The 24,866-nt window shown below is 38.4% G+C and overlaps 4 protein-coding genes across 4 annotated transcripts; 1 reads left to right on the top strand and 3 right to left on the bottom strand.

Annotated features, from left to right (window-relative positions):
• Positions 1-201: 201 nt before the first annotated feature.
• Positions 202-11,376, bottom strand: LOC137805175 (zinc finger protein 91-like). Its single transcript, XM_068604978.1, is given in 12 exon segments — positions 202-1,891; positions 2,067-2,297; positions 3,930-4,901; positions 5,017-5,190; positions 5,753-5,828; positions 6,381-6,393; positions 6,938-7,832; positions 8,300-8,525; positions 9,478-9,508; positions 9,875-9,907; positions 9,909-10,956; positions 11,151-11,376. Coding segments are annotated over 12 exon segments (4,971 nt in total). The 5' UTR covers positions 11,323-11,376; the 3' UTR covers positions 202-791.
• A 1,118-nt stretch (positions 11,377-12,494) lies between these two features.
• LOC137779196 (zinc finger protein 732-like) lies at positions 12,495-14,481 on the bottom strand. Its single transcript, XM_068566755.1, has 2 exons — positions 14,244-14,481; positions 12,495-14,095 (listed from the first exon to the last, which is right to left on the bottom strand). Exons 1-2 carry the CDS (start codon positions 14,413-14,415, stop codon positions 13,089-13,091), a joined length of 1,179 nt encoding a protein of 392 aa, XP_068422856.1. The 5' UTR covers positions 14,416-14,481; the 3' UTR covers positions 12,495-13,088.
• An 863-nt stretch (positions 14,482-15,344) lies between these two features.
• On the bottom strand, positions 15,345-19,543 carry LOC137779197 (zinc finger protein 853-like). Its single transcript, XM_068566756.1, has 3 exons — positions 19,284-19,543; positions 18,497-18,889; positions 15,345-16,518 (listed from the first exon to the last, which is right to left on the bottom strand). The coding sequence occupies exons 1-3, from the start codon at positions 19,447-19,449 to the stop codon at positions 15,923-15,925; spliced, it is 1,155 nt and encodes a 384-aa protein (XP_068422857.1). The 5' UTR covers positions 19,450-19,543; the 3' UTR covers positions 15,345-15,922.
• Positions 19,544-19,600: 57 nt separating this feature from the next.
• On the top strand, positions 19,601-23,509 carry cenatac (centrosomal AT-AC splicing factor). Its single transcript, XM_068566758.1, has 11 exons — positions 19,601-19,853; positions 20,151-20,317; positions 20,641-20,739; positions 20,825-20,891; positions 21,013-21,075; positions 21,449-21,513; positions 21,605-21,719; positions 21,830-21,857; positions 22,271-22,372; positions 22,791-22,923; positions 23,037-23,509. The coding sequence occupies exons 1-11, from the start codon at positions 19,737-19,739 to the stop codon at positions 23,155-23,157; spliced, it is 1,077 nt and encodes a 358-aa protein (XP_068422859.1). The 5' UTR covers positions 19,601-19,736; the 3' UTR covers positions 23,158-23,509.
• The last annotated feature ends 1,357 nt before the right edge of the window (positions 23,510-24,866 follow it).

The raw sequence follows: 24,866 nt of genomic DNA, 5'->3' as shown, positions 1-24,866 counted from the left end.
TACAAGGTATAAAAATTCATAGTAGAGCATGTAAAAGAAATATTAAGAAATTCATAATGCAATATTAAAAAAAAGTAATCCATCCAAAGTCATACCATGTCAAAGTCAGATTAAAGTGTTGAATAAATTCTTATAAGGGTATAGTATAAGAAACATTAGTGTTGCATGCTGAAAAAGTCACAAAAGTAATAGTTTCATATGTTAAAATTATGTTTATTGCAGAGTGGTGGATGGTTGCATCCTGGCAAAAGCTCAACAATCAGTCTATTCATTTCTGAAAGTAGAAAAGGGGATTAGGGATTGTTCCACTCAATTGTTGGCATTTTATTCTTTGGGCTTAACTGTAACATTTAATTATATATTATCATTTCAGGGAAATGCCAAAATTGTGGACAGACATAAGTGAGGAAGTGTATAAAATTAGCATGAAGAAGGCACATTCACATTTCATGGAACATCTCGGAAAAAATAAAAGTGACGTCATTCCTTTTTGCAAAGATGTGCACGAGTATTTCATATAACTAAAATACTACGAGGTACATTGACTTTAAGTGTCTATTAAACACTTTAAAAGCGATCCTAACGTACATAAATAAACATGAGGCAAAACCAACCACCGTTAAGATCCCACTAATACCAGCTGTACACGTCATTGATTTGGGAGATAGATTGTTTCAGAGAAACACTGTAAACAGAAATACAAGTAAACATGAAGGAAAACTTTACAATATATTGCCACATTGTCCTTGCTAGTAAACGCATCTCCACAGGAGCTTCTGCGTGTTGCTCAGTCACGGTTCATCGCCCGTGTGGGCTCTTCTCATGTGAGCCAACAAGCCAACATTTCTTGTGAAATCTTTTCCACAACTCGCGCAAGCATACGACTGCTCATGTGTGTGGGATCTGATGTGAGTCTTCAGTTCTGCTCTCCGAATAAAGGATTTCCCACATGTTTCACACAGATGTGGCTTATCTTCCGTGTGGATTCTCATGTGTCTTATGAACGCGGAAATATCACAGAATCTCTTCCCGCAGGCCTTGCAACGGTACGGTTTCACGCCTGTGTGAGTTCTTATGTGGACGGTCAGGTCACTACGACATTTGAAACTTTTCTCGCATGTTTCACAAGGATATGGCTTCTCACCTGTGTGGGTTCTTATATGAATCTTCAAAGATGATAAATGATTGAATCTTTTCCCACATGTTTTGCAAGAATGTGGCTTCTCACCTGTGTGAGTTCTTATATGACTCTTAAATATGGACGCCTCACGGAAAGTTGTCCCACATGTTTTGCAAACAAACGGCTTCTCACCCGTGTGGATTCTCATGTGAACTTTCATGGCGGTGCTACGACTGAAAGCTTTCCCACATGTTTCGCATGAATAGGGCTTCTCGCCTGTGTGGACGCCCATGTGCCTCTGCAATCCTGACTTATACTTAAACTCTTTTCCACACGTTTCGCATTTGTTAGTCTGTTTACCTGCGTGAGTAATACTGTGGCTATCCAAGATGTTGGAATTGTTAACAGTGTTTTGGTGGTGCTTTTTTTTCGGTTCTGGCTTGGAGTCTCTAGTTGATCCTGAGTCTTCGAGCTCACCTGCTTTCTGATCTGGACTCTCAGCTGCATGACAGATGTGAGGCTGGTTGACAACTGTTGGTTCTGGTTCACTGAGGTCACTTTCCTCATAAGTAGGAGTCAACATGAAGGTCTCAGTCTCCTGCTTCAGTTCAAGCTGCTCTTCCTCCTGACTGGTGCAGAGTTCCTCCTGTTCCTCTTTAATCTGTGGAGGCTCTGGGTCCTCTTGGTCCAGACTGGAGCTCCTCTCCTGAATACAGAGCTGCTGCTCACAGAGAACCTCCTCCTCCTTACAGACATGTTGCTGTAGGAGCTCTGGAGGGACAGAATAAAAATAAATAATAACTCCAGTGATAATAAGAAAACGGATATTAAGCAGAGAATTCCACTAACGTTTTGTATTTGAAACATTGGGATTCTCTATTCATATACTAATTGTCATTTTGCCCTGCTTCTTTTTTTTAAAACAGATTATATAAATTGAACTCACCTATCCTGTGTAACTTGATTTCGGGTTTCCATACGACGTTCAACAGTTTGCTCTGACGGTAAATCTCTTCCTGGTACTCAAAGATAGTTTTTTCAAAAACTCCGATAATTTCCTCAGCAGCAGCTAAGAGTCGCTCCTTGACAAACCCTCTCAAACACTCGACTGACGACATCGTTGCTTCATTAAAATTAACGTGAGTTGTACTGCACCTCCGTCCCGAGACCAGCGCCCGTCACGCTTACTTCTACTGGGTGTCACACTCTTAAGTTCCGACCGCGGAATGTATTTTTTGTTCCGCCTACAACTGTTGATATTTTACATGAACATGTTTTAAATGACTGTAGCGAGTTGTCCTAATGTGTGGCTTATACAAATGCGACAGTGGCATTTTTAGTATTTAAACTAATCAAAGGAATATAATCAAAGTAGCAAGTGGAAAATGTATTTACGCAAGTATTGTGAAAATAAAGTTATCAACATTACCAACTAGTTATTAAACTTAAGACGTCCAGCATTACATCCATAAAATGTGAGAACAGTAAAACAAAACTATTCTGTATTATAAGTTAACGTGGCTTATGTAATTATTTTTTGTTGATAATACCTCTGAATAAATTTGTTTTATATAACATACTCTTGTATTGCAATGTTGTATTTCTTGTCAGTCTTTCTGAAGAAATTTAACATGTATGTATTTATGTATGTATGTCAAGCATTAGAATCCTTCATGATCATATTGCCCTAAAGTTTATTTCAGGTTGGAAGTACTATTAGCAAAATATATAAGTAACGTTAAATGTATCATTATGCAAAAATGCCCATCAGTGCCACACAATTATTTAATATCTAAATATATGTGAATGAATTACTGCTTACATATTAGCCTCTATTTCAAAGGTCATGCTGTTTTTAGTTAACGTTTTTGTCCATCAAACTCTATTTAGAGCAATCAGTCATTAGTTTAAACTTATGACAAACTACATAAATACTACTTTAAAAGAATGAACACTTATTGTACAAATATGAGGAAGCTAAACTTATTAAATGCTATCAATTCATGCTTTAACTTCAATTTCAGCTGACAGGCAGCAATATCAAAATACCTCTTGCATGTTAAACCACAACCCTAACGTAACTTTTTTTCACTAAGACTACTTTTTCTTTTGATGTCAGTCAAACACATATGCAGCATTGACGAAAATAAATGGCTTCAACTTGAATCTGGTATTCTTAAATCATCATCATACACATTTTATTGTTAGAATACACAAGATCAAAAAACAGCAGAACTCCATGGAGCACACCATCGACAATGTGTGTGTCCTCTCTAAAGTCTCCCAAAACAAAACATATATGAAGTTGAGCCAATATAAGAAAACACAACATAACACATACAAGAAAATGAGGCTTAACATTTGAGTTAACGATCCACTCTTCCACGATCCACTATTCTTGTAACAACAACGTTTAAGAGGCTTCATATGAAACTGCCAACTACTTGAGGTCCATGCATCTTAAGTTATTGTTAAATATTACACCAAACAAAAGAAATGTCAGTAGTTAAATAACTACGGGGATACTTTCTAATAAGATATGGTTTTCACTTGATACTTTCTCCTGGGTAAATTAATCCTCAGGAGTTTTTTTTTTCATCATCAAAGTAGTGAGTCAAATTCTTACCTCAAGTGCTGCAATTATCTGGCTCTTGATTGTTTGGACCATACATTTTGAACCATAAAGCAGTAGAACTGAATCATCTCCCACACACTTGACAAATACAAGGCTACGTGCCTGTTGTCTGTCACTAATGTTTTCTGGATCAGACACATACAAATGTAATTTTCTTGCAGATTTAGCAAAATTACAGGTTCAAACCATTGTGGGGTCTCCTCCTGTGTACTGCCAGGTCACTACTATGTCTGAAAAATTTCCCACATAGGAGATAAGTAAATGGCTTTTCCCCCGTGTGGATTCTCATGTGGACGGCCAAGTCACCACTAAGTCTGAAATCTTTCCCACATATTTCGCAAGAAAATGGCTTCTCGCCTGTGTGGATTGTTACATGAGCGTTCAATGCTGATGTCTGAGTGAATCCTTTCCCACATGTTTTGCAAGAATATGGTTTCTCACCTGTATGAACTCTTCCATGGGATTTCAGAGAAGATTTCTGACTGAATCTTTTACCGCAGGTGTTGCAAGAAAACGGTTTCTCACCTGAGTGAGTTCTCAGGTGCATGAGTAAGCTTGACTGATAGATAAAACCTTTCCCACATATGTCACATTTTAAAGACTTTTTAAAATGAGACCTTTCACCTGTGTGTACTATCAGATGTCTCCGCAAATGTGACTTAAACTTAAACGTTTTGTTACACATGAGACATTGGACAATCTTTTTACTTGTGTGAGTATTATAGTCAATTGACATTTCAGGGTTATGTACTTTGTTAATATAATGTATGCTTTGCTGATGTTGATTCTTTGGATTTTGCTCTGCATTTCTGGTTGATTCCAAGTTTTCATGCTCGTTTCCTTCCTGATCTGGGCTCTCAGGTACATGAGAGATGTAAGAGAGGAGCTCGTGGTCAACTGTTGGTTCTGGTTCACTGAGGTCATTTCCCTCATAAGTAGGAATCAACATGAAGGTCTCAGTCTCCTGCTTCAGTTCAAGCTGCTCTCCCCCCTGACTGGTGCAGAGTTCCTCCTGTTCCTCTTTAATCTGTGGAGGCTCTGGGTCCTCTTGGTCCAGACTGGAGCTCCTCTCCTGAATACAGAGCTGCTGCTCACAGAGGACCTCCTCCTCCTCCTCCTCCTTACAGACCTGTTGCTGTGGGAGCTCTGGAGGGACAGAAAACAACAGAAGTATGACATTACTGTGATGGTAACTGGAAAATGCAGACATGGAGCATTTAAACATTTGTTAATATTTTTGTGTTATTACAAAAAACAACACCTATCCTGTGTAACTTTAGTTCAGGTTTGAAAACGATGTCCAACAGTGTGCGCTGACGGTCGATCTCTTCTTTGTACTCGACCATCGCTTTTTCAAAAACTCCGAATATTTCTTCAGCAGCAGCAGTCAGTCGCTCGTTGACAAACTTTCTCATGCACTCAACTTTGTACATTGTTGGTTAATTTCACACGACTACACTACAACTGAAATATATCGGATAATACCATACATCCCTCGAGCTAAGAATAGCGGCTGTATTGTTTACTTTTTCCTTTCTTCTTCTATTTCTTCTTTGGGGTGTAATGGCATCTTCTGTGTTTCATTGCTGCCCCCTGCTGGAACTAGTCCGTTACTACGCCATCCTTTTTCTTTCTGTTATATATTATATTAATCCATTGTATTAACCATTGCCTCTCAAAAAAAGTCAAACATCCGTCTTGCTCCCCTACCCTCCTCTTCATGCTCTACCTTAATTATTACTGATATTTCTGTCAATCCTTTTTTGGCTCATTTTAGTTATTATTACATATTTATTCCCCCAAAAGCCAATTGGGACTGGAGGGACAAAATAAACTCTTTTTAAGCAGGTGGTGTTGTAGAAAAATGAAAAGCTCTCTGCATCGCCACGTTGAAATGATTTGTTTTCTCATCTTAATCAGCAAAATAATTACATCCATCAAGGTAATGTGGCTTAAAAACACACATTTTTTAAATCAAATTTGCTCTCCCTCCTGACTGGTGCAGAGTTCCTCCTGTTCCTCTTTAATCTGTGGAGGCTTTGTGTCCTCTTGGTCCAGACTGGAGCTCCTCTCCTGAATACAGAGTACAATTGTAATGGTAAAGGTAAGGTAAACAAACAAATGTGAGTATATTAGTACCAGAAAAAATTGTATGCACTATTAAAATACTTATTTTACAAACCTATCCTGTGGAGCTTTATTGTAGGTTTCCAAACGACATCCAGCAGTCTGCGCTGACGGTCAACCTCTTCCTGGTACTCGAAGATAGTTTTTACAATAACGGCAATGATTTCTTCAGCTGCAGCAAATGTTCGCTCGTTGATAAACTCTCTGAAACACTCAACCGACGACATTGTTGCTAAGTAAGAAATTAAATAGATGTACTTACACGATACTACAATGTCGTTTCCAGCTGACGTTAACTTAATATGTAGAGGTAGGGTTAATGCTACATGCTCTTATTTTGTCTACTTCTGCTGGATGTTACACAATAATGTTCCGACAGTGCATGTGTTATCCTCCCCTTTAATCCCTGCATTTAAATGTTCATAAATATATGACAATTAATTATTATAACGTATGATCGGCTTCTTTCAATTGGACACTGATCATTGTATTCATTACTGCTATCACAGGGCTGACACATAGCGGCAGACAGACAACCATTGACACTCACACTCTGAAAAAACTCTATATTCATTAAGATCACTTTGACCTTTGAGGTCAGTCACACACATCTGCAGCCCCGATTAACATATGTTGCTTAAGGCTTTGACTTCAGAATGAGTTGGTATTCTTAAACTTATTTTTAGAATATAAACTGGAGATCAAATAACAGCATGTTCTTGCCCATGTTCCTTTAGTGATGGTATGCACTTCTAACACATGGGTTCTAGCTGCTTGTATAAAAAAATTCCAATTCATCAAGTTGGGAAGACCAGCAAGTAAAAAAAAAGACTTTTCGACAAGATAACAACATAAGTGACCCAACAACAGTACGAGGGTTCTCAGCCTAAATATCACAAATCAAAATCCATGCATTTGAGTATTAAAATATATTTTTTAATTGGTATTCATTTAGCAGGTCAAACATTTGTATGAACTATGAACTCAATGTGCAGCAAAGCTTTTAGAACAATTTGGAAAAAAAAATTGAAAACACAGTAATTATTAACACAGACTATTTGTCTTTATGCATTCTTTCATGCCTTGTCAATTCAATCACTCCGAAGAATCGCATTCCACAAGTGTGGCAGGGATATGGTTTCTCACCAGTGTGGGCTCTTCTAATGTGGACTTTCAAATTACCACCAAACCTGAAAGCTCTGCCACATGTTTTGCAAGTAAAGGGCTTCTCCCCTGTGTGTGTTCTCATGTGAACTAACAAGCCACAATTAAATCTGAAATCTTTTCCACATGTTTGGCAAGAGTACGGCTTCTCCCCTGTGTGGATTCTTGTATGAGCTTTCAACACTGACGTCTGTCTGAATTTCTTTCCACAGACGTTGCAAGAATGGGGCCTCTCATCTGTGTGGATTTTATTGTGCGCATACAAATTTGACTTAAACTGAAAAGCCTTGCCACATGTGACACATTTGAAAGGCGGAATATTCAACAAGTTAGAGTTCTTTGTATTGTTACTGAGAGATGTGCTTTTGTGATGTCTTTGTTTGAGCTCTGCGTTTATAGTTGATCCTGTCTGATCTGGGCTCTCAGCCACATGAGAGATGTAAGAGAGGAGTTGGTGGTCCTTGTATGACTCTGGTACCACAGAGCCTATACCTGGTATGACTGTGTCATCAGGATCGAAGTACAGATACTGATCTTCACTGTGGTCCCTTTCCTCATAAGTAGGAGTCAACATGAAGGCCTCAGTCTCCTGCTTCAGCGCAAGCTGCTTTTCCTCCTGACTGGTGCAGAATTCCTCCTGTTCCTCTTTAATTTGTGGAGGCTCTGGGTCCTCTTGGTCCAGACTGGAGCTCTTCTCCTGAATACAGAGCTGCTGCTCAGAGAGAAGCTGCTGCTCACAGGGAACCTCCTCCTCCTCTTCCTCACAGACACGTTGCTGTGGGAGCTCTGGGCAGGACAGAGAGCAAAACACATAGTGTGATAGAATAACTGACATCTGAGCAAATATAAGTACAAGTACTGTTATGTATTAAAACCATTAGGGTCCTATAATCCCTACACCTATTGTTGGCCTGTATATGTTCCTGCGCTGTTGTCCCTTTCTTCCCCCTCTATAAGCTCTGTCCATTAGTACTACGTCGCTAAACGAGTTGCACCTGGATTGGAAAGGAAACGCTTTAAAGCTCCTGTGCCAGCAGCCGAAGAGAGAGGCCTCTGATGTGGGAGACGGCTGACCTCGTTGCCTCTCAGATTAATATTTTGTTTTGTCTTGTGTGGATGTTTTATGACAATAAATCTGACGAATATGGTTGATGTAAAAGGTGTCTTCTGTGCCCGATTTGGGTCAGTAATGGACCAACACAAACGTGTGGCGAAATAAAGAGTTTGTATTTCAAAGAATACGTTTTACACACTTATTCTGTGTAACTTCAATTCGGGTTTCCAAATATTATCCAACAATCCGCGCTGACGGTCGATCTCCTCCTCGTACTCGACAATAGTTGTCTTTAAAAGTCCGAATATTTCCTCCGCAGCGGCAGTGAGTCGCTCGTTGATTAAAACTCTCAGATATTCAACGGAAGACATTGTTGCTATTTTCAAATGAACGACGAGCAGCACGACTACAGTATCGTCTTCCAGCTAATGCAGTGCATTCATACTTCATACAACATAAGCTAATGGAGAGGAAAGGCAGCGCCTGTATTGTTTACTTCCGCTGGATGTCACACTGTGAAGCTCCGACAGTGTACATGAGCTGGCTTTCCGTTCCGTTTTCTTCTGCGTGTGTACCATGTATTTTTTCCTCTCAGGAAAATAGTTAATTTTTTACATAGTTAACCACATCTATGTAGACAGAATATGTATTAAAACCTCATTCATGCAAATACAGATGAAATGCAAGCATATCATCTGATAAACGTCAAACCAGTGATGTAGAACATATGTTAAAAGGTTTTGGCAAATATACATATTTACTGTTTTGCCAAGAGTTAAATGATTAGATCTCATGTATGTGCACTAAAGATGACGCTACAACTAATAACTGGGGTAATAGATACAATTTTGCAAGACAGATGATAGCAAGAAATTACATAAACATGGGTTGAAAAGGTTTATTAAAAAAAAGAAAACATAATTATTTGTACAGTTCTTAGAATCTAAATCCTTTATTATATTAAAATTGTTGTAATAGTTTTATTACTAGCTGTAAATAGCTAGATATATTATTTATTTAATGAATATTAAAAAATCCATTGGGAATGTTTTGGTAAAAAATAAACATAGTGAGTCATAGTGAGTCTCTCAACTTTATGAGTGCTTATAGGAATAACTCAAGGAGACCCAGGTATTCTAACTTGAGTATACACATTTATTACAATACAAATAGGCCAGAGAAGATCTAAAAACAGAATGCATTCACCCAGCCATACCCAAAACTTAAAGTAACAAGAAATGCATACAGCTGTGTACCCCACATCATACAGAATATAATCACACTATCTTGGAGGGAGCAAAATATTTTGTCGGGAGTCAGAAATATCTTAAAGGTAATCTTATTATCTTAATGCCTCAACACCCAGAGCCTCCTCACATAACGCATGTAGAGTGTGACCGACAATGGACTTTCGAAACACCAGACAGATTAATATGATCATATAAACTTACATGATGGCATTCATTTGTATTAATTTTTAGTTTTTCCACCAAAGTAATTTCATATCAAACTGAACCAATAACAAAATTGTATACTGCTGCTAACGGTTGCTAAGACTTATGCTATATTGTGACCTCTTTGTATACAATTATGTAGATGATATCATTGCAAAAATGTATTCATTTTATTAAGAGAACAGTCCAGAGGGGTTGTTGTTTTGTACTGTTTATTGATTGTTTTATAAGATAAACTTGTCCCACATGTACTGCATTAATGCGGCTCTTCGCTTTTGGGAATTAAATATACCACTTTATTTTATGCAGAGAATTCAAACATTTTTCCACAGTTGTTGCTGTTATGAATTCTCACCTGTATGGACTTTTTTGTGAACCCTCAATTGTGATGTCCAACAAAATCTTTCCCCACATGTGTTGCAAGAATAGGGTTTCTCACCTGTATGGACTCTTGAATGAGCCTTCAACAGTGTTGTCCAACTGAATCTTTTCCCACAGATGTTGCAAGCATAGGGTTTCTCACCTGTATGGCTTCTTACGTGAGAGATCAATACTGATTTTCGACCGAATTTTTTCCCACAGATTTTGCAAGAAAACGGTTTTTCACCTGTATGGGTTCGTAAGTGAGCACTTAACCGTGACGTCCGACTGAACGCTTTCCCACAGGTGATGCAAGCATACGGTTTCTCACCTGAGTGTATTTTTATATGAGCGTTCAATGTTGATGTCTGACTAAATATCATTCCACAGGTGATGCAAGAGTATGGTCTCTCACCTGTGTGTGTTCTCATATGAGTGTTTAATGTTGATGATCTACTAAATCTTTTTCCACATGTGTTACATAAATATGGCTTCTCCCCTGTATGGGTTCTCAGGTGTCTGTCCAGTGTTGACTTATACTTAAAATCTTTTCCACATGTTTCACATTGCAAACACTCTTGGCCTGTGCTTGTATTACAGTGAATCGTTGACATAGTGGGGTCATTTTTTGTTGATCGAGAGTCTCCATGTTTGCCTCTTTTCTGATCTTGGCTTTCAGCTTCATGATCCTTGTTTGGTTCTGATACTGCAGTGCGTTCAACTGAAATGTAGCTTCGAGGTTTTTCCTGTTCCACCCTCTGAGTTTCATCAGTACACAAGTTCAGAGTATCATCTTCACTGAGGTCACTTTCCTCATAAGTAGGAATCAACATGAAGGTCTCAGTCTCCTGCTTCAGTTCAAGCTGCTCTCCCCCCTGACTGGTGCAGAGTTCCTCCTGTTCCTCTTTAATCTGTGGAGGCTCTGGGTCCTCTTGGTCCAGACTGGAGCTCCTCTCCTGAATACAGAGCTGCTGCTCACACAGGACCTCTTCCTCCTCCTCCTCTTCCTCCTCCTCTTTACAGTCATGTTGCTGTAGAAGCTCTGGGAGGGACAGAATAAAACTAAATAATACACTCCGGTGATAATAAGAAAACAGATATTAAGCAGAAAATTCCACGAACGTTTTGAATTTGAAGCATTGGGATGCTCTATTCATATAATGGTCATATTGCCCCGCTTCCTTTTATACAAGTTAAGTGAATTTATTTCCTCGAGGGCAGGATAGTTTAACCCACCTATCCTGTGTAGCTTAATTGCAGGTTTCCAAACGATGTCCAGTAGTCTACGCTGACGGTCGATCTCTTCCTGGTACTCGACGATATTTTTGACAAAAACTCCAAATATTTCCTCAGCTGCAGCAGACAGTCGCTCGTTGATAAACTCTCGCAAATACTCAACCGACGACATTGTTATTGAATCACAAATGATATAATTAGCGGTGCAACGACTACAGTGTCTGTATTGTTTACTTCCGGTTAATATAACACTTCCGGTGAATGTCACACGACATTGTTCCGGCGGTGGGATGTGCGAAGATTTGTTCCGCTTGTACGAGTTGTTCCGCTTGTACGCTGACAGAAAACGTTTTTAACAGTTGGTCCAGTATCATTTGTGTTGACGTCTGTCCCGTCACTGAATTGTATGTCCTAGTAATTCATGAAAGTGGATGTTGTACTATTTTAAATACTGTACAATCTGTGAAATACTTGTGATGGAGTCTTAGTTTTGAATAGAGCCTAAATATTGGGAAACCGTTTTGCATTAAATATTATGAATGATTATTGTATGTCTGTGTATTTTGCTTCTCACTTGTGAAAACATTCTCTAATATCTCTTCACATTGTTGTATTCCAATGTTTAGTTTAATAGCCCCCCTGATTCCAAATACTTATGCTACTGCCGGGCCAACACCTTGTTGTCAGTCATGTCTAGCTGCACCCGTTTGAAAAAATATGGCTTTTCACCTGTATTTATTATTCCACGAGTTCCGAATGCTGATTTCTGGCTGAATATTTCAAAACCTGTATGGACTTCCTTTCCTTAACTTAAATATTGTGACCTCTTGAATTTGTTTTTACATACAGATACAAAGGTGTATTCCACAGGTGATGCAAGCATATGCTCTCTAACCTGGGTGTGTTCTCATGAGTGTTCAATGTTAACCTGTACTTCAAATGTTTTCCACATTTTTCCCACTACTAAAACGTTTTGCCTGTGCTTGTGTTAAGGTTAATTGTTGACATGGTATGGTTATACACCTTGTTTACATCTCTACTGTGACATCTGCATTGGGCTGCCTTTTTTTTTAGCTTGAGCTCTGCATTTCTACTTAATCCTGAATCTCCATGTTTGCTCCTTTCTGATGTTCGCTCTCAGCTTCATGAGTGTTGTAAGAGACATATATAGCAATAACATAAACAGCCCCACTTATTCTTTCTTACTTGAGTATACACATTTATTACAACACAAATAGGCCAGAGAAGATCTTGGCACAGAATGCATAAACACAGACATACCAAAAACTTAAAGTAACAATAAACTCACACAGCTTTATGCTGTGTGAGTTTATTGTTACCATACAGAATATAATCACACAATCTTGAAAGAAGGAAAACATGTTGTTAGAAGTCCGAAATATCTAAAAGATGCTCATTATTATCCTAATGCCTCAACACCCAGAGCCTCCTCACAAAAAAATACCAAACAATAATGTTATCATATAAACTTATATGATGACATTCATATGAATAAATCTTATGTTATTTAACCAAAGTCACATCATACAACTGAGTCAATCAGACAATGGTATACTGTTACTAACAGCAATATAAGTTATGCAATATAAAGCAGGTAAAAAACTACTTCATTAAAATTAAACTACTTCATTAAAATCAAATATTGTGAACTCTTCTTTATGGGAAATGCTTTACATACAATCATAAAGATGACATCATTGCAAACTTGTATTCCTTTAAGTAAGAGAACACTCCAGAGGGGTTGATGTTTTGTCCTGTTTAGGGATTGTTTTATCTCATATGATATTTAAGATGCACTTTTTCCCACATGCACTGCATTAATGTAGGTCTTTGCTTGTTGGGAATTAAATATACCAATTTATTTTATGCAGAGAATTCCCAAATAGTTCAAACATATTTTTCCCACAGGTGTTGCTGTTATGATTTCTCACCTGTATGGACTTTTTTGTGAATTTTCAATTGTGTTGTCCAACAAAATCTTTCTCCACATGTGTTGCAAGAATAGGGTTTCTCACCTGTATGGACCCTTTTATGAGTATTCAATTTTGATCTCCAACTGAATCTTTTCCCACATACATTGCAAGAATATGGTTTCTCACCTGTATGTATTCTCATATGAGTATTCAATGCTGATGGCCAACCGAAGCTTTTTCCACACGTATTACATAAATATGGCTTCTCACCTGTATGTATTTTTACATGAGCTTTCAATGTTGACGGATGACTGAATATCTTACCACAGGTGATGCAAGAATATGGTCTCTCACCTGTGTGTGTTCTCATATGAATGTTCAATGTTGATGACCTACTAAATCTTTTCCCACACGTGTTACACAAATATGGCTTCTCACCTGTATGGATTAGCAGGTGTCTGTCTAGTGCTGATTTATACTTAAAATAATTGCCACATGTGTCACATTGCAAAAACTGTTGGCCTGTGCTTGTATTGCAGTGAATCGTTAACATAGCGGTGTGATCTACATTGTTACTTCGATTGTTCCTTTCGTGATGTGCCATCTTTAGTTTAGAATATGGATTTTTTGTAGATCGAGAGCCTCCATGTTTGCCTCTTTTCTGATCTTGGCGTTCAGCTTCATGATCCTTGTTTGGTTCTGATACTGCAGTGCTTTCAACTGAAATGCAGCTTAGAGGTTTTTCCTGTTCCACCCTCTGAGTTTCATCAGTACACAAGTTCAGAGTCTCATCTTCACTGTGGTCACTTTCCTCATAAGTAGGAGTCAACATGAAGGTCTCAGTCTCCTGCTTCAGCTCAAGCTGCGCTTCATCCTGACTGGTGCAGAGTTCCTCTTTAATCTGTGGAGGCTCTGTGTCCTCTTGGTCCAGACTGAAGCTCCTCTCCTGAATACAGAGCTGCTGCTCACAGAGAACCTCCTTCTCCTTACATAAATGTTCCTGTGGGAGCTCTGGGAGACAGAAAACAAAGGAAATAGGACACAACTGTGATGATAGAATGTACGTCTGAACAAATAAATACAGTACGTTTCTTTTTCAACCATTATGATACGAGTCAAATTAATGTGTTATTTCAAGGGCCAATGTAGTTTAACAAACCTATCCTTTGTAACGTAATTGCAGGTTTCCAAACGATGTCCAGTAGTCTACGCTGACGGTCGATCTCTTCCTGGTACTCGACAATATTTTTGACAAAAACTCCAAATATTTCCTCAGCTGCAGCAGACAGTCGCTTGTTGATAAACTCTCTCAAATACTCAACCGACGACATTGTTATTGAATTACTAATTATATAATTGGCTGAGGGACGACTACAGTGCCTGTATTGTTTACTTCCGGAGTGTAACACTTCCGGTGAATGTCACACAACTAAGTTCCGGCGGTGGAATGTATGAAGAAATTGTTCCGCTTGTAATTGTTGGCCGTTTAAGAGAAAACGTTTTTTTATCACAAGTCATGGCTGAAACGAGTTGGTCTGGTATCATTTTGTTGACATTTGTCCCATCACTGAATTGAATGTCCTATTAATACATGAAAGTGGATGTTGTATTAATTAAAATACCGTGCAACGTGGGACATACTTGTAATGGAGTCTTAGTTTTGAACTGTACACTATTTGACATCTGAAAAAGCAATTCAAGTTGAACCAATCACAAAAACAAGGTAAAGCAAGTCAACTTGTATAACCTCTTTCCTCTATGTAAACAGTTAAAAGAAGAATCATTCCACAGGTAAAACATGTGTGTAAACCATGAACTCAGTGTGCAACAAAGACTTCAAAGATTTTCAAATTTATCTCAGTGTTCTTAACAGCAATAATAGCAAGACAGTAACATGCAGAAAGACAGATTCATAAACAAGAATTACTTGCATTGTTGATGGTGTAAAACTGAATTATTCTAAGATAGTGTGACCTTTTCTTTATAGGAATTTATTTTTACATTCAGATACAAAAGTGTATTCTACAGGTGATGCAAGCATATGGTCTCTCCCTGTGTGTGTTTTAATGAGTGTTCAATGTTGATGTCATACTAAATCTTTTCCCACATGTGTTACAGTATATGGCTTCTTACCTGAATGGACTTCAAATGTTTTCCACATTTGTCCCACTGCTACACAACATTTTACCTGTGTTTGTAGTAAGGTCAACTCAAAGAGCCCCAGGTATTCTTACTTGCGTATACACATTTATTACAACACAAATAGGCTAGAGAAGATATTGGTACAGCATGCATGGACACAGCCATAGCAGAAACTTAAAGTAACAGTACATCCACACAACTTCATGCCGTATACTCCACATGGTACAGTTTTTGCACCAAAGTCTCATATCAAATTAAACCAATCACACAAATGTATACTGTTACTGATAGCAATATGGGTTATGCTATACCAAGCAGGTAAAACACTACTTGATTTAACAACACTCTATGATGTACTACTACTTAAGTAAAATTAAATATTGTGAACTCTTCTTTATGGAAAATGCTTTAAATACAATCAAAAGATGACGTCATTACAAATGTGTATTCATTTTAGTAAAAGAACAATCCAGAGAGGTTGATGTTTTCCCACATGTACTGCATTAATGTGGCTCTTTACTTGTTGGGAATTAAATAAACCACTTTATTTTTTGCAGAGAATTCCAAAACTGTTACAAAATTAACACAAAAAAATACTGAATGGTTATGAAATATGACATATCTAACCTGTAAAGACTTTTTGTGAGTGCACAATTGTGATGTGCAAAAAAAATGTTCCCCACATGTGTTGCAAAATTAGGGTTTCTCACCTGTATGGACTTTTTTGTGAGTGTTCAATGTTGATGTGCTGCTGAATCTTTTCCCACACATGTTGCACAAATATGGCTTCTGTCCCATATGTCTTTTTATGTGAGGGATCAATGTTGACAGCTGACTGAATATCATCCCACAAGTGATGCAAGAATATGGGCCCTCACCTGTGTGTATTCTCATATGAGTTTTCAATGTTGATGTCCTCTTAAATCTTTTCCCACACGTGTTACACAAATATGCCTTGAGTTTAGGCTCTGCATTTTTTGTTGATTCAGAGTCTCTTTGTTTGCTCCCTTTCTGATCTTGGATCTCAGCTTCATGATGCTTGTTTGGTTCTGGTACTGCAGCGCTTTCAACCGAAATGTAGCCTAGAGGTGTTTCCTGTACCACCCTCTGAGTCTCATTTTCACAAGTAGGAGTCAACATGAAGGTCTTAGTCTCCTGCTCCTGTTCCTCTTTAATCTGTGGAGGCTGTGGGTCCTCTTGGTCCAGACTATAGCTCCTCTCCTGAATACAGAGCTGCTGCTCACAGAGGACCTCCTCCTCCTCCTCCTTACAGACTAGTTGATGTGGGAGCTCTGGAGGGACAGAGAACAAAAGGCATTATGTATTACTGTGATAATAGAGAATACAATTCCAACAGTACATTCACATGAAACTAGGCATTCAGCACACCGGCTATCCCGACAGTGGACGAGGACAGGATGTCACAATTGGGTGAACCCAGAACCCAGAATTCCAACATCATAATGAATAAAATATTTTAACTTTTTCAATATTATTACTTCACACTAGAGAGAGTTGCTTAAGTTTGCATTCATGTGTAAAACAAGCACAATGTTATGGCTATATAATGGTAACATTCCGTGAGTAATTAAATTAAACCGTAGACATGAAATAGACGACTAAATATATCTTATTCCATCCTGGCAAAAAGTTGAACTATTTTAATTTTGGACGGCCAGTGTACCGTGAAGGGTATTCTCTGGCTGCCTCATCTGTTCTCATCTGCTGTCTACCATCTGCATGAATCCACAAGACTGAGGTATTAATATGTACATGAAATACAATTCCTCTCTTTAGTGGAATTAAAATTATTACATTTCACACACCTATTCTGTGTAGCTTTATTTCAGGTTTCCAAACGATGTCCAACAGTCTGCGCTCTCGGTCAACCTCTTCCTGGTACTCAAAGATAGTTTTTTCAAAAGGTCTGAATATTTCCTCAGCAGCGGCAGAGAGTCGCTTCTTGACAAACTTTCTCAAATACTCAACTGACGACATTGTTGTTTAACCTCTACAACGACTACAATATCGTTTTCCAGGTAATTGAGCAGCTAACGGCACACGCGCTTGTATTGTTTACTTCCGCTGGGTGTCACACTATCAAAAGTCCGGCAGGGGAGAGAGTTGTTTCTTTTCTTTTTGCTTTGTAAAGTTGTTTTTCTCTTTCTGCACATCTATTGTCTTCGAAGTTTTTAAAAGACAATCATTTAAAATAAAATAAAACATTAAATAACAAAACTTCATTGCATTATTATTGGAATAAAAAATCATTATTCCAATAGTTTGTGATCTCTTCTTTATAGGATTTTATTTTTTACATACAAATACAAAAGTGTTCTCCACATGTGACTCAGGAATATGGTCTCTCAACTGTGTGTGTTCTCATCAGTGGTCAATGTTGATATCCTACTTAATCTTTTCCCACACGTGTTACAAGACTATGGCTTTTCATCTGTATGGATTCTGTCAAGTGTTGACTGATACTTAAAATGTTTTCTACATTTTATACATAATTACTTTATTTATCCTCTAAGGGAAATGCTAAAACCTTTAACTGTGTGTGTATTAGGGTTAATTGATGACACAGTATGGTTATACACATTGTTTACATCTCTACTGTGATGTCTGCTTTTGGGATGCCTTTTTTATTTTTAGCTTGAGCTCTGTATTTCTAGTTAATCCTGAATCTTCAAGTTTGCCTCCTTTCTGATCTTGGCTCTTCATGAGTGTTGTAAGAGACTTATATTGGAATAACTCAATGAGCCCCAGGTATTCTTACTTGAGTGTATACATTTATTACAACATAAATATAGCCAGAGAAGATCTACTGGACTGACAAAAGCTGTTCCATATGTTTTACAAGTAAAAACACGTTATCCTATATGGGTTTGATTACACCTAAAACCTTTTTGCTGCTGTGTTGCAGCTTTTCTCATGTGTGAGTTTTCATGTGGTCTTTCAAGTTACTACTAGATCGAAAATTTCTCCCACATGTTTTGCAAGTGTATGGTTTCTCACCTGAGTGAGTTCTCAAGTGGAGTGTTAAGCAATTAGTCCACCTGAAACCTTTCCCACATGTTTTGCAAGTGTACGGCTTCTCACCTGTATGAACTCTTACATGAGTTTGTAACACTGATGCCTGCTTGAATCTTTTTCCACAGATGCTACAATTATACGGCTTCTCACCTGTATGGACACCCTGGTGTCTATGCAATTTTGACATGCACTTAAAAGCTTTCCCACAAGTGTCACATTTTAAAGACTTTGTACCTGTGTGCGTATTACAGTTATTTATGTTTTTTTCTTCATGCTTGCCTCCTTCCAGGTGAGCTAGATAGAGGATCTGCCTGTCACAGTTTGGTTCTAATACCACAGACTGTTTAATTATGTTGACTTCCGACTGTTTTTCTGCTGCATTTAGACGGTCATCAGGATTCAAGTACAGACTCTGACCTTCACCAGGGTCACTGTTTTCATAAATAGCCATTGAAGACATAAGTTGAAGCTGCTCTCCCTCCTGACTGGTGCAGAGTTCCTCCTGTTCCTCTTTAATCTGTGGAGGGTCTGGGTCCGCTTGGTCCAGACTGGCGCTCCTCTCCTGAATACAGAGCTGCTGCTCACAGAGAACCTCCTGCACCTTACAGACATTTTGTTGTTGAAACTCTAGAGAGACAAGTGACATAAGCAGATTACTAATGTTATGCAAAAACAAAACAAAAAGATTCTGAAAAACCATCTGTTCAGACTGCACGTTTGCCCGTAAGGCCCACATAATAAATATGTACCTGCATGATTCTTACAGTTTTATGGATGTCACCCACACGATTAAGTGCACTTATTGTAAGTCACTTTTGATAAAATAATCAGTCGAATAAAAGTAATGAAACGTATCAACCAATAGATCAATTTGATTCTAAATTGAGGATGTACAGACCTATATACTACAATGCCATCTTAGTAGAAAATGTCTCCCTGTGTATCAAAAACAATTGGACGTATATGTAAATATGATTACTGTTTTGTGTTATTAAAACAATTATGTTTCAACGTTACACACCTGTCTCGCGTAACATGGGTTTCCAAACGTTATCTAGTAGTCTGCGCTGACGGTCGATCTCTTCCTCATACTCCACGATAGCTTTTTCAAAAACTCCGAATATTTCCTCAGCAGCAGCAGTCAGTCGCTCCTTAATGAACTCTCTCAAATACACAACTGACGACATTGTTATTAAATTAACATTGGATTGTAGGTATTTCTATTAAAATCATCTATTTTTCCAATTATCCCTCGAACGCAGCCAAGTCAACTGTTTAGCACGAGAGTCGGAACAATTTAACGACAGTACCACATCCGGTCTGCATCCGGGGGACATATCGAGACTGCACTGCTTCCTGTAGCATATTACGAGTGATCGCTCTCTTCTGTTTTGTTTTGTCTCAGATCACGGATTGTGAAAGAAGTGTCGCGATTCAGCTAAAATATATTGTAGGGATTTTACTAACTGTCTAAATGGGAGCATATTATTGTTCAATATGTAGGCAAACAACATTCACTGGGAAGGGTCACATATTTGGGAAAAACCACCAGAGCAGACTCAGAGTGGTTCTTCTTAAATTCTTAGAAAAGGTGAGTCGTTAGGTAATTGTGAATTGATTGCTACGGATATATAACGCTGTAACAAGGTTAGTGTCCGTGCTCACATGTATTTATTAATAACGTACTAGTTAATATCAACCCTGAAGCTAACGCGTTAGCTGCGAACCGCCATCACTATCCAAAAGCTCCGTGTGCCACATTTTGACTGACACCGATTTCTAGCTTTAATTTGTTATGGTTAGCAACTTGTGTTGGCGAACAAAATCAGTTTAAGTTAAGGGTGTAACTTGTATGTTTCCTGTATTCGTTGTATCTGTTGTTTTCAAGGTGAAAGAAGCTCGCCGGACACTAAAGAAACCCCAAGTAGAAAAATTTGATCGCACCGAGCACAAGAAGACGTTCTGGTGCTACTGCTGTGGGCGCGACGTTGACAGAAACGTTACCGACGGGAACATGACTGTGCTGTATGGAGGCTTGTTGGAACACATGGCCACGTAGGTTGGATTTTCTAAGTTTTTTTTTAATTTAGATGTTTAAATTTACCACGACCCAGGGGTCTCAATAGTATCCTCAGTAGCAGAAGCATGATAGAAGTTGTTTCACACATCCAATACAAATATTGGGAAAGCTCAGCAGGACACTGCCTCATTTATATAGGTTGCATATTTGTAAATACAAATAATAATAATAGTAATAAAAAGGTTCAACATAACAGTTTAAAAAGTTTAAATTAATTAAAACTTGATTTAATTTTACGGACATGCTTTTGTTCGTGTATGAGTATTTGTGGTGAACTGTATTTTTTTGTTGGTTTTAGCCCAGAACACAGGAAGAACGCTCACAAGTTTTGGTGGGAGAATAAGGCGGACCCCAAGTTTAGAGACAAGGTCATAATCACGGAGGAGGAAATTGACAGGTTGGTTTGGTTTGCCAAAAATCAATTTTACTGAAGTTTGTTTGGAAAATACAATATTGATTGAAGGTGTTTCTTTTTTATTTAGGTTTAAAGCTGAGGTGGAGAAAGCATTAGAATCATTTGTGGAGAAGGAGGATGAATTCCTAAAACGGGTAATGCAAAATCAATCATTTATGCTGTGGCTAGAAAAGTGTTCAAATGTTATTGGAACCCAACTTGAAATCTGCTTCTAGTAATTAGTTGTTTGTCTTGTTTCTCTCTTTATGGCTGTAGCAAGCTGATGACATCCGGGCCCAAGAAAAGCACCGTCAAGAGGTCTTTCAGTCTCTTTTAGAGGTTTGTTTTCCAAGGATGCAGTGGCAGTATCCATCACTGTGGCCTTCCAGTTGTTGTTATGATGACATGATTTTCAGTGACATCTAATATGGGAAATGACTAAATTATTGTAACTGACAAACTAGTTGACCAATGATCCTCTGGAAGTCCTGTTTAACTCTTAACACTGTGACTGGTGAAATCTTGTATTTGGTGGTTAGAAAGAAAGAAACTTTCCTCATTGGGTTATATTAACACAATATGAAAAGCTTTAAGTTACCATTGTGGCCAAAGTATTTTGTGAAGATTGTGATGATGAAAGTTTAGATGAATCATGATTAGTGCTCAGACTTCCTCTATGAACCACTGTTGGCTTTTCCTGAAACAATATCAGCGCGACGCAGAACCAGAGTTCAATGGACCCAACGGCACAGACACGTCTGCTGAGGAGGCTGTCAGGTAATACTGCGTCCACCGACACCATTCTGACCTTTTTGCATTGTATCATCATTGACAGCACTTTAAGTTACTTTTGTTGTCTGGGGAGCAGCTCTCAATTTACACTTCGGGGATCAGACCATCAGGCGGGGAGCAGCTTTGTCCAGTCAAAGGTCAAAGCACCGCACGCTGCAACAGGACACGGCCTGACTTTTATAGGCTACCAGGTAGATGGACAGCTCTCATTTAAGTGTTATACTTTATGAATTATTTTTGTACTTTTTTTTCCACACAAATGCGACCACCTCAGTTGATCACTTGGTTTCTCTTGTTACAGGACTCAAACAGTGGAAATGTACATACAGGTACAGTGATGCATGAATTTATTTAACGGTCAAGTATTTTCAGAAACGCCAACAATACTCTTATACTTTTACTTTTCTTGCACATTGATATAGTATTTTACAATCCAATTATCAATGTTGTTACCAGACAGCGGTTTAAATACATGGCCTTTGCTGTGTGATGATAATTTCCGGTGAAGTGAGGTGTGATTTTGTCATATTGGAAAAATCTCTACAACATTTGATTTCGTTTAGCTCTAAAAGTTAATTCCATCTGTTTTCCAGATCAGTCTCTTGTCCGGTTTTGCTGGGTTTGGTCAATGTATTTTTCTGTTCATGAAAATATTTTGGGTTATGTGTCTCCTAATTTCGAGCTCAGTTTAGCTGTTGCGTGTGATTTATAAAGAATAAGCATAAGCCTCTGTATGCCGTAGGAGCCGTACCTCCTTGGCTTCAGGAGGATCCTCGGGAGGGGACCTCCACAGCTGCAGCACATCCGGAGATCGGCCCATCGCTCCAAGGGTTTCTTAAACAGAGTAGGAAACACTCATGCATACGCATATATATTGTAAAGTGTGCTATTTAAATGTATTGTTAGTGAAGCAGTTTGCCTAAATATATGTTATGGCCTTGATAGTTCCAACGAGCAATTGTGTTGTATTGGTTGCAGTCATATTGCTTGTGGAAACCAGAGAGCGGTGATTTATAGTCTTGTGTTCTGCGTTTTTTTTTGTGCCTTCACATGCTTGAAGATGTTCTTCTTTTTTTGCTATTGTTGCTGTACCGTTTGTAAAAAATAACGGCAGTTAAACAGGATCAACATATTGGTTTCTGATCTTATTCTTGGTCTGTTTTAATGATACAAAGATTATGTCCATGCACACTTAAGAATACATTCATAAAACTCTTGAAAATATTGGTGGATAATTCAAAAAACCTTATGTACTTTGGCAGAAGAGCAAGAGAAGCTAAAGAAACTTCCACCAAACAGAGTGGGCGCCAACTTTGATCACAGCTCGCACACAGATGCCAACTGGCTTCCCTCCTTTGGTAGAGTGTGGAACAGTGGCCGACGCTGGCAGTCCAGGTGAGATCACACAATGAATCATTTGATAGCGTATAGCAGACATAATGTTTAATTTCCAGCTCAGATATATTGCAATGGTCTTAGCATGAAAATGTGACTTTTTTTTACAATAGGCACCAATTCAGACAAGAGGAAGGGCAGACGAATAAAGAGAAGAGAAAGAAGAAGCACTGCACAGAGGGGTCAAAGAAAGCAAAAACGACTGAACAGCTGACAAATTCTGACAGCATTTGAAACTGATTGTGTTGTATGAAAACTGTATGAAAGGATGTATATAGTTTACAAGATGTGAATGCTATTGTGTACTGTGTTTCTGAGGAGTTGCAGGCTGACGAGACAATGCAGTTTCTAACAAAACGGTATTGCTTGCATATGGAAAATTGTATGTCTTTATAACACAATTGAGAATGTGTGCAGTATAGATGTCATCTTAGTGTGTCAGGCTTGATTGCATTTTGCATGAAAAATTGTATTGTCCAACTTCAAGATGCAATATTCAAAGTATTATATCAATTTAAATTTGTCTACTCACCCAATGCACTCTGCTCACACTCAACGATTAAAACCAAATTGGTGCTGTCTCTTAGTGGGTCACTGACCTGCTCCATTTTATTAACTGTAAATCAGTGACTCCAATTATAGGAACCAAAGAGAGTGAAAAGGCTTTTTGTGAAGTATTTGTCCTGCAGTGGTTCTTATAAAAAGTCCAGGTGTATGATCAGGAAATTACTGGTTTGGCTGCAGCTTTTTAGAGGGACAATCTAACTGTTCTGCCAAGGAAACAGCAGAGGGCACTGGCCACTGGACTAACAAAGGCACTTGCAGTTTGGTAATATACTACTTCAGCAGGCTGTTGAGGCCAGCATAAAGATAACTTGCTCTTAAATCTATTATTAATTTAAAGGACATTTGTCCGTGTGCCGCAAAGAAAGACAGTATCATTGAATAATAGTGTTTTAATTTCTTTGTTCTTTGTCCAAAATTCTGACCTATTAATGTTTCTCTGCAAACAATTTTAAATTCCAAGTCACAAATTTAGAGCAGCAGTTATCAAGATCTTAACAAAACGGGTTGTAGGTTCAGTTCTCCCTAAATCTTGATAGCTCCACCTGTTTTCCAATCCATTACTGACAAAGTGAGTGGTGCGCATGGATGCTGACACTCGTCAGGCCATTTCTTGTCTCCAGAAGATAGATAACAAATGGACACTGGTGCACAGGTGAGTCTGCATTGTGGACATGAATTACACTTTTACGTGCCACCTTGTATTTTCCCTCTTGTTAAATAGGTCAGTGGCACTGTTAAGCTTTACAATCAAACTAATACTGCTGCGCTCTCAAATTGATCCACAAGGAGACATTTTTTAATACAGAACGTTAGAGGTGCTTCAAAAGAACTGGTTTTGTAATGGGTACAATTATTTGGTTAAAAATATCCCTCAATGTGTAATGCAGCATAACCGATAAAGAAAAAGAATAATTACATTTTGCAATGACTCACTGTGTGTACAGAGTGCATTGCAAAAGGGGAACATCAGCACTAACAGAGGTGCCTAAAGCAGTGCATGTAGTAAATATTCCACACCTGAGCTCACAGTCAGCCTTTCTTTTATCTGTACAGATCTCCATGCTGAGGTATAATCAGGCTCCAGTGTGCTCTGGGTGGATGGGCGTGGAGCTCAGTGCAGCTGCAAAGCAATCAGGGAATACAACGTGTAGTTGATCTATTCTTAGCTATGTGACAACACGGCTGGGGCCGATTAAAAACGAACTGGAAAAAAATGGGGTTACGTCTGTACATTTTAGACTGCGATCTTAACCGTTGCAATAAATTAATTACCAGATGATTTCAGTGTTTTGTGGATGTAAGTATTTGCTTGGATATCAGATCATGGTTTGTTATATTTCTCTGTAAAATATTAGGATCTATTGACTGTCAAAGCT

Source organism: Clinocottus analis, unplaced genomic scaffold (assembly GCF_023055335.1).
Source record: "Clinocottus analis isolate CAN_PGR_092001 unplaced genomic scaffold, fCliAna1.0.p SCAF_7, whole genome shotgun sequence".
Classification (NCBI taxonomy): Eukaryota; Metazoa; Chordata; class Actinopteri; order Perciformes; family Cottidae; genus Clinocottus; species Clinocottus analis.
Note: the sequence above shows the minus strand (reverse complement) of the source record. Positions and strands in the feature narration are given on the sequence as shown.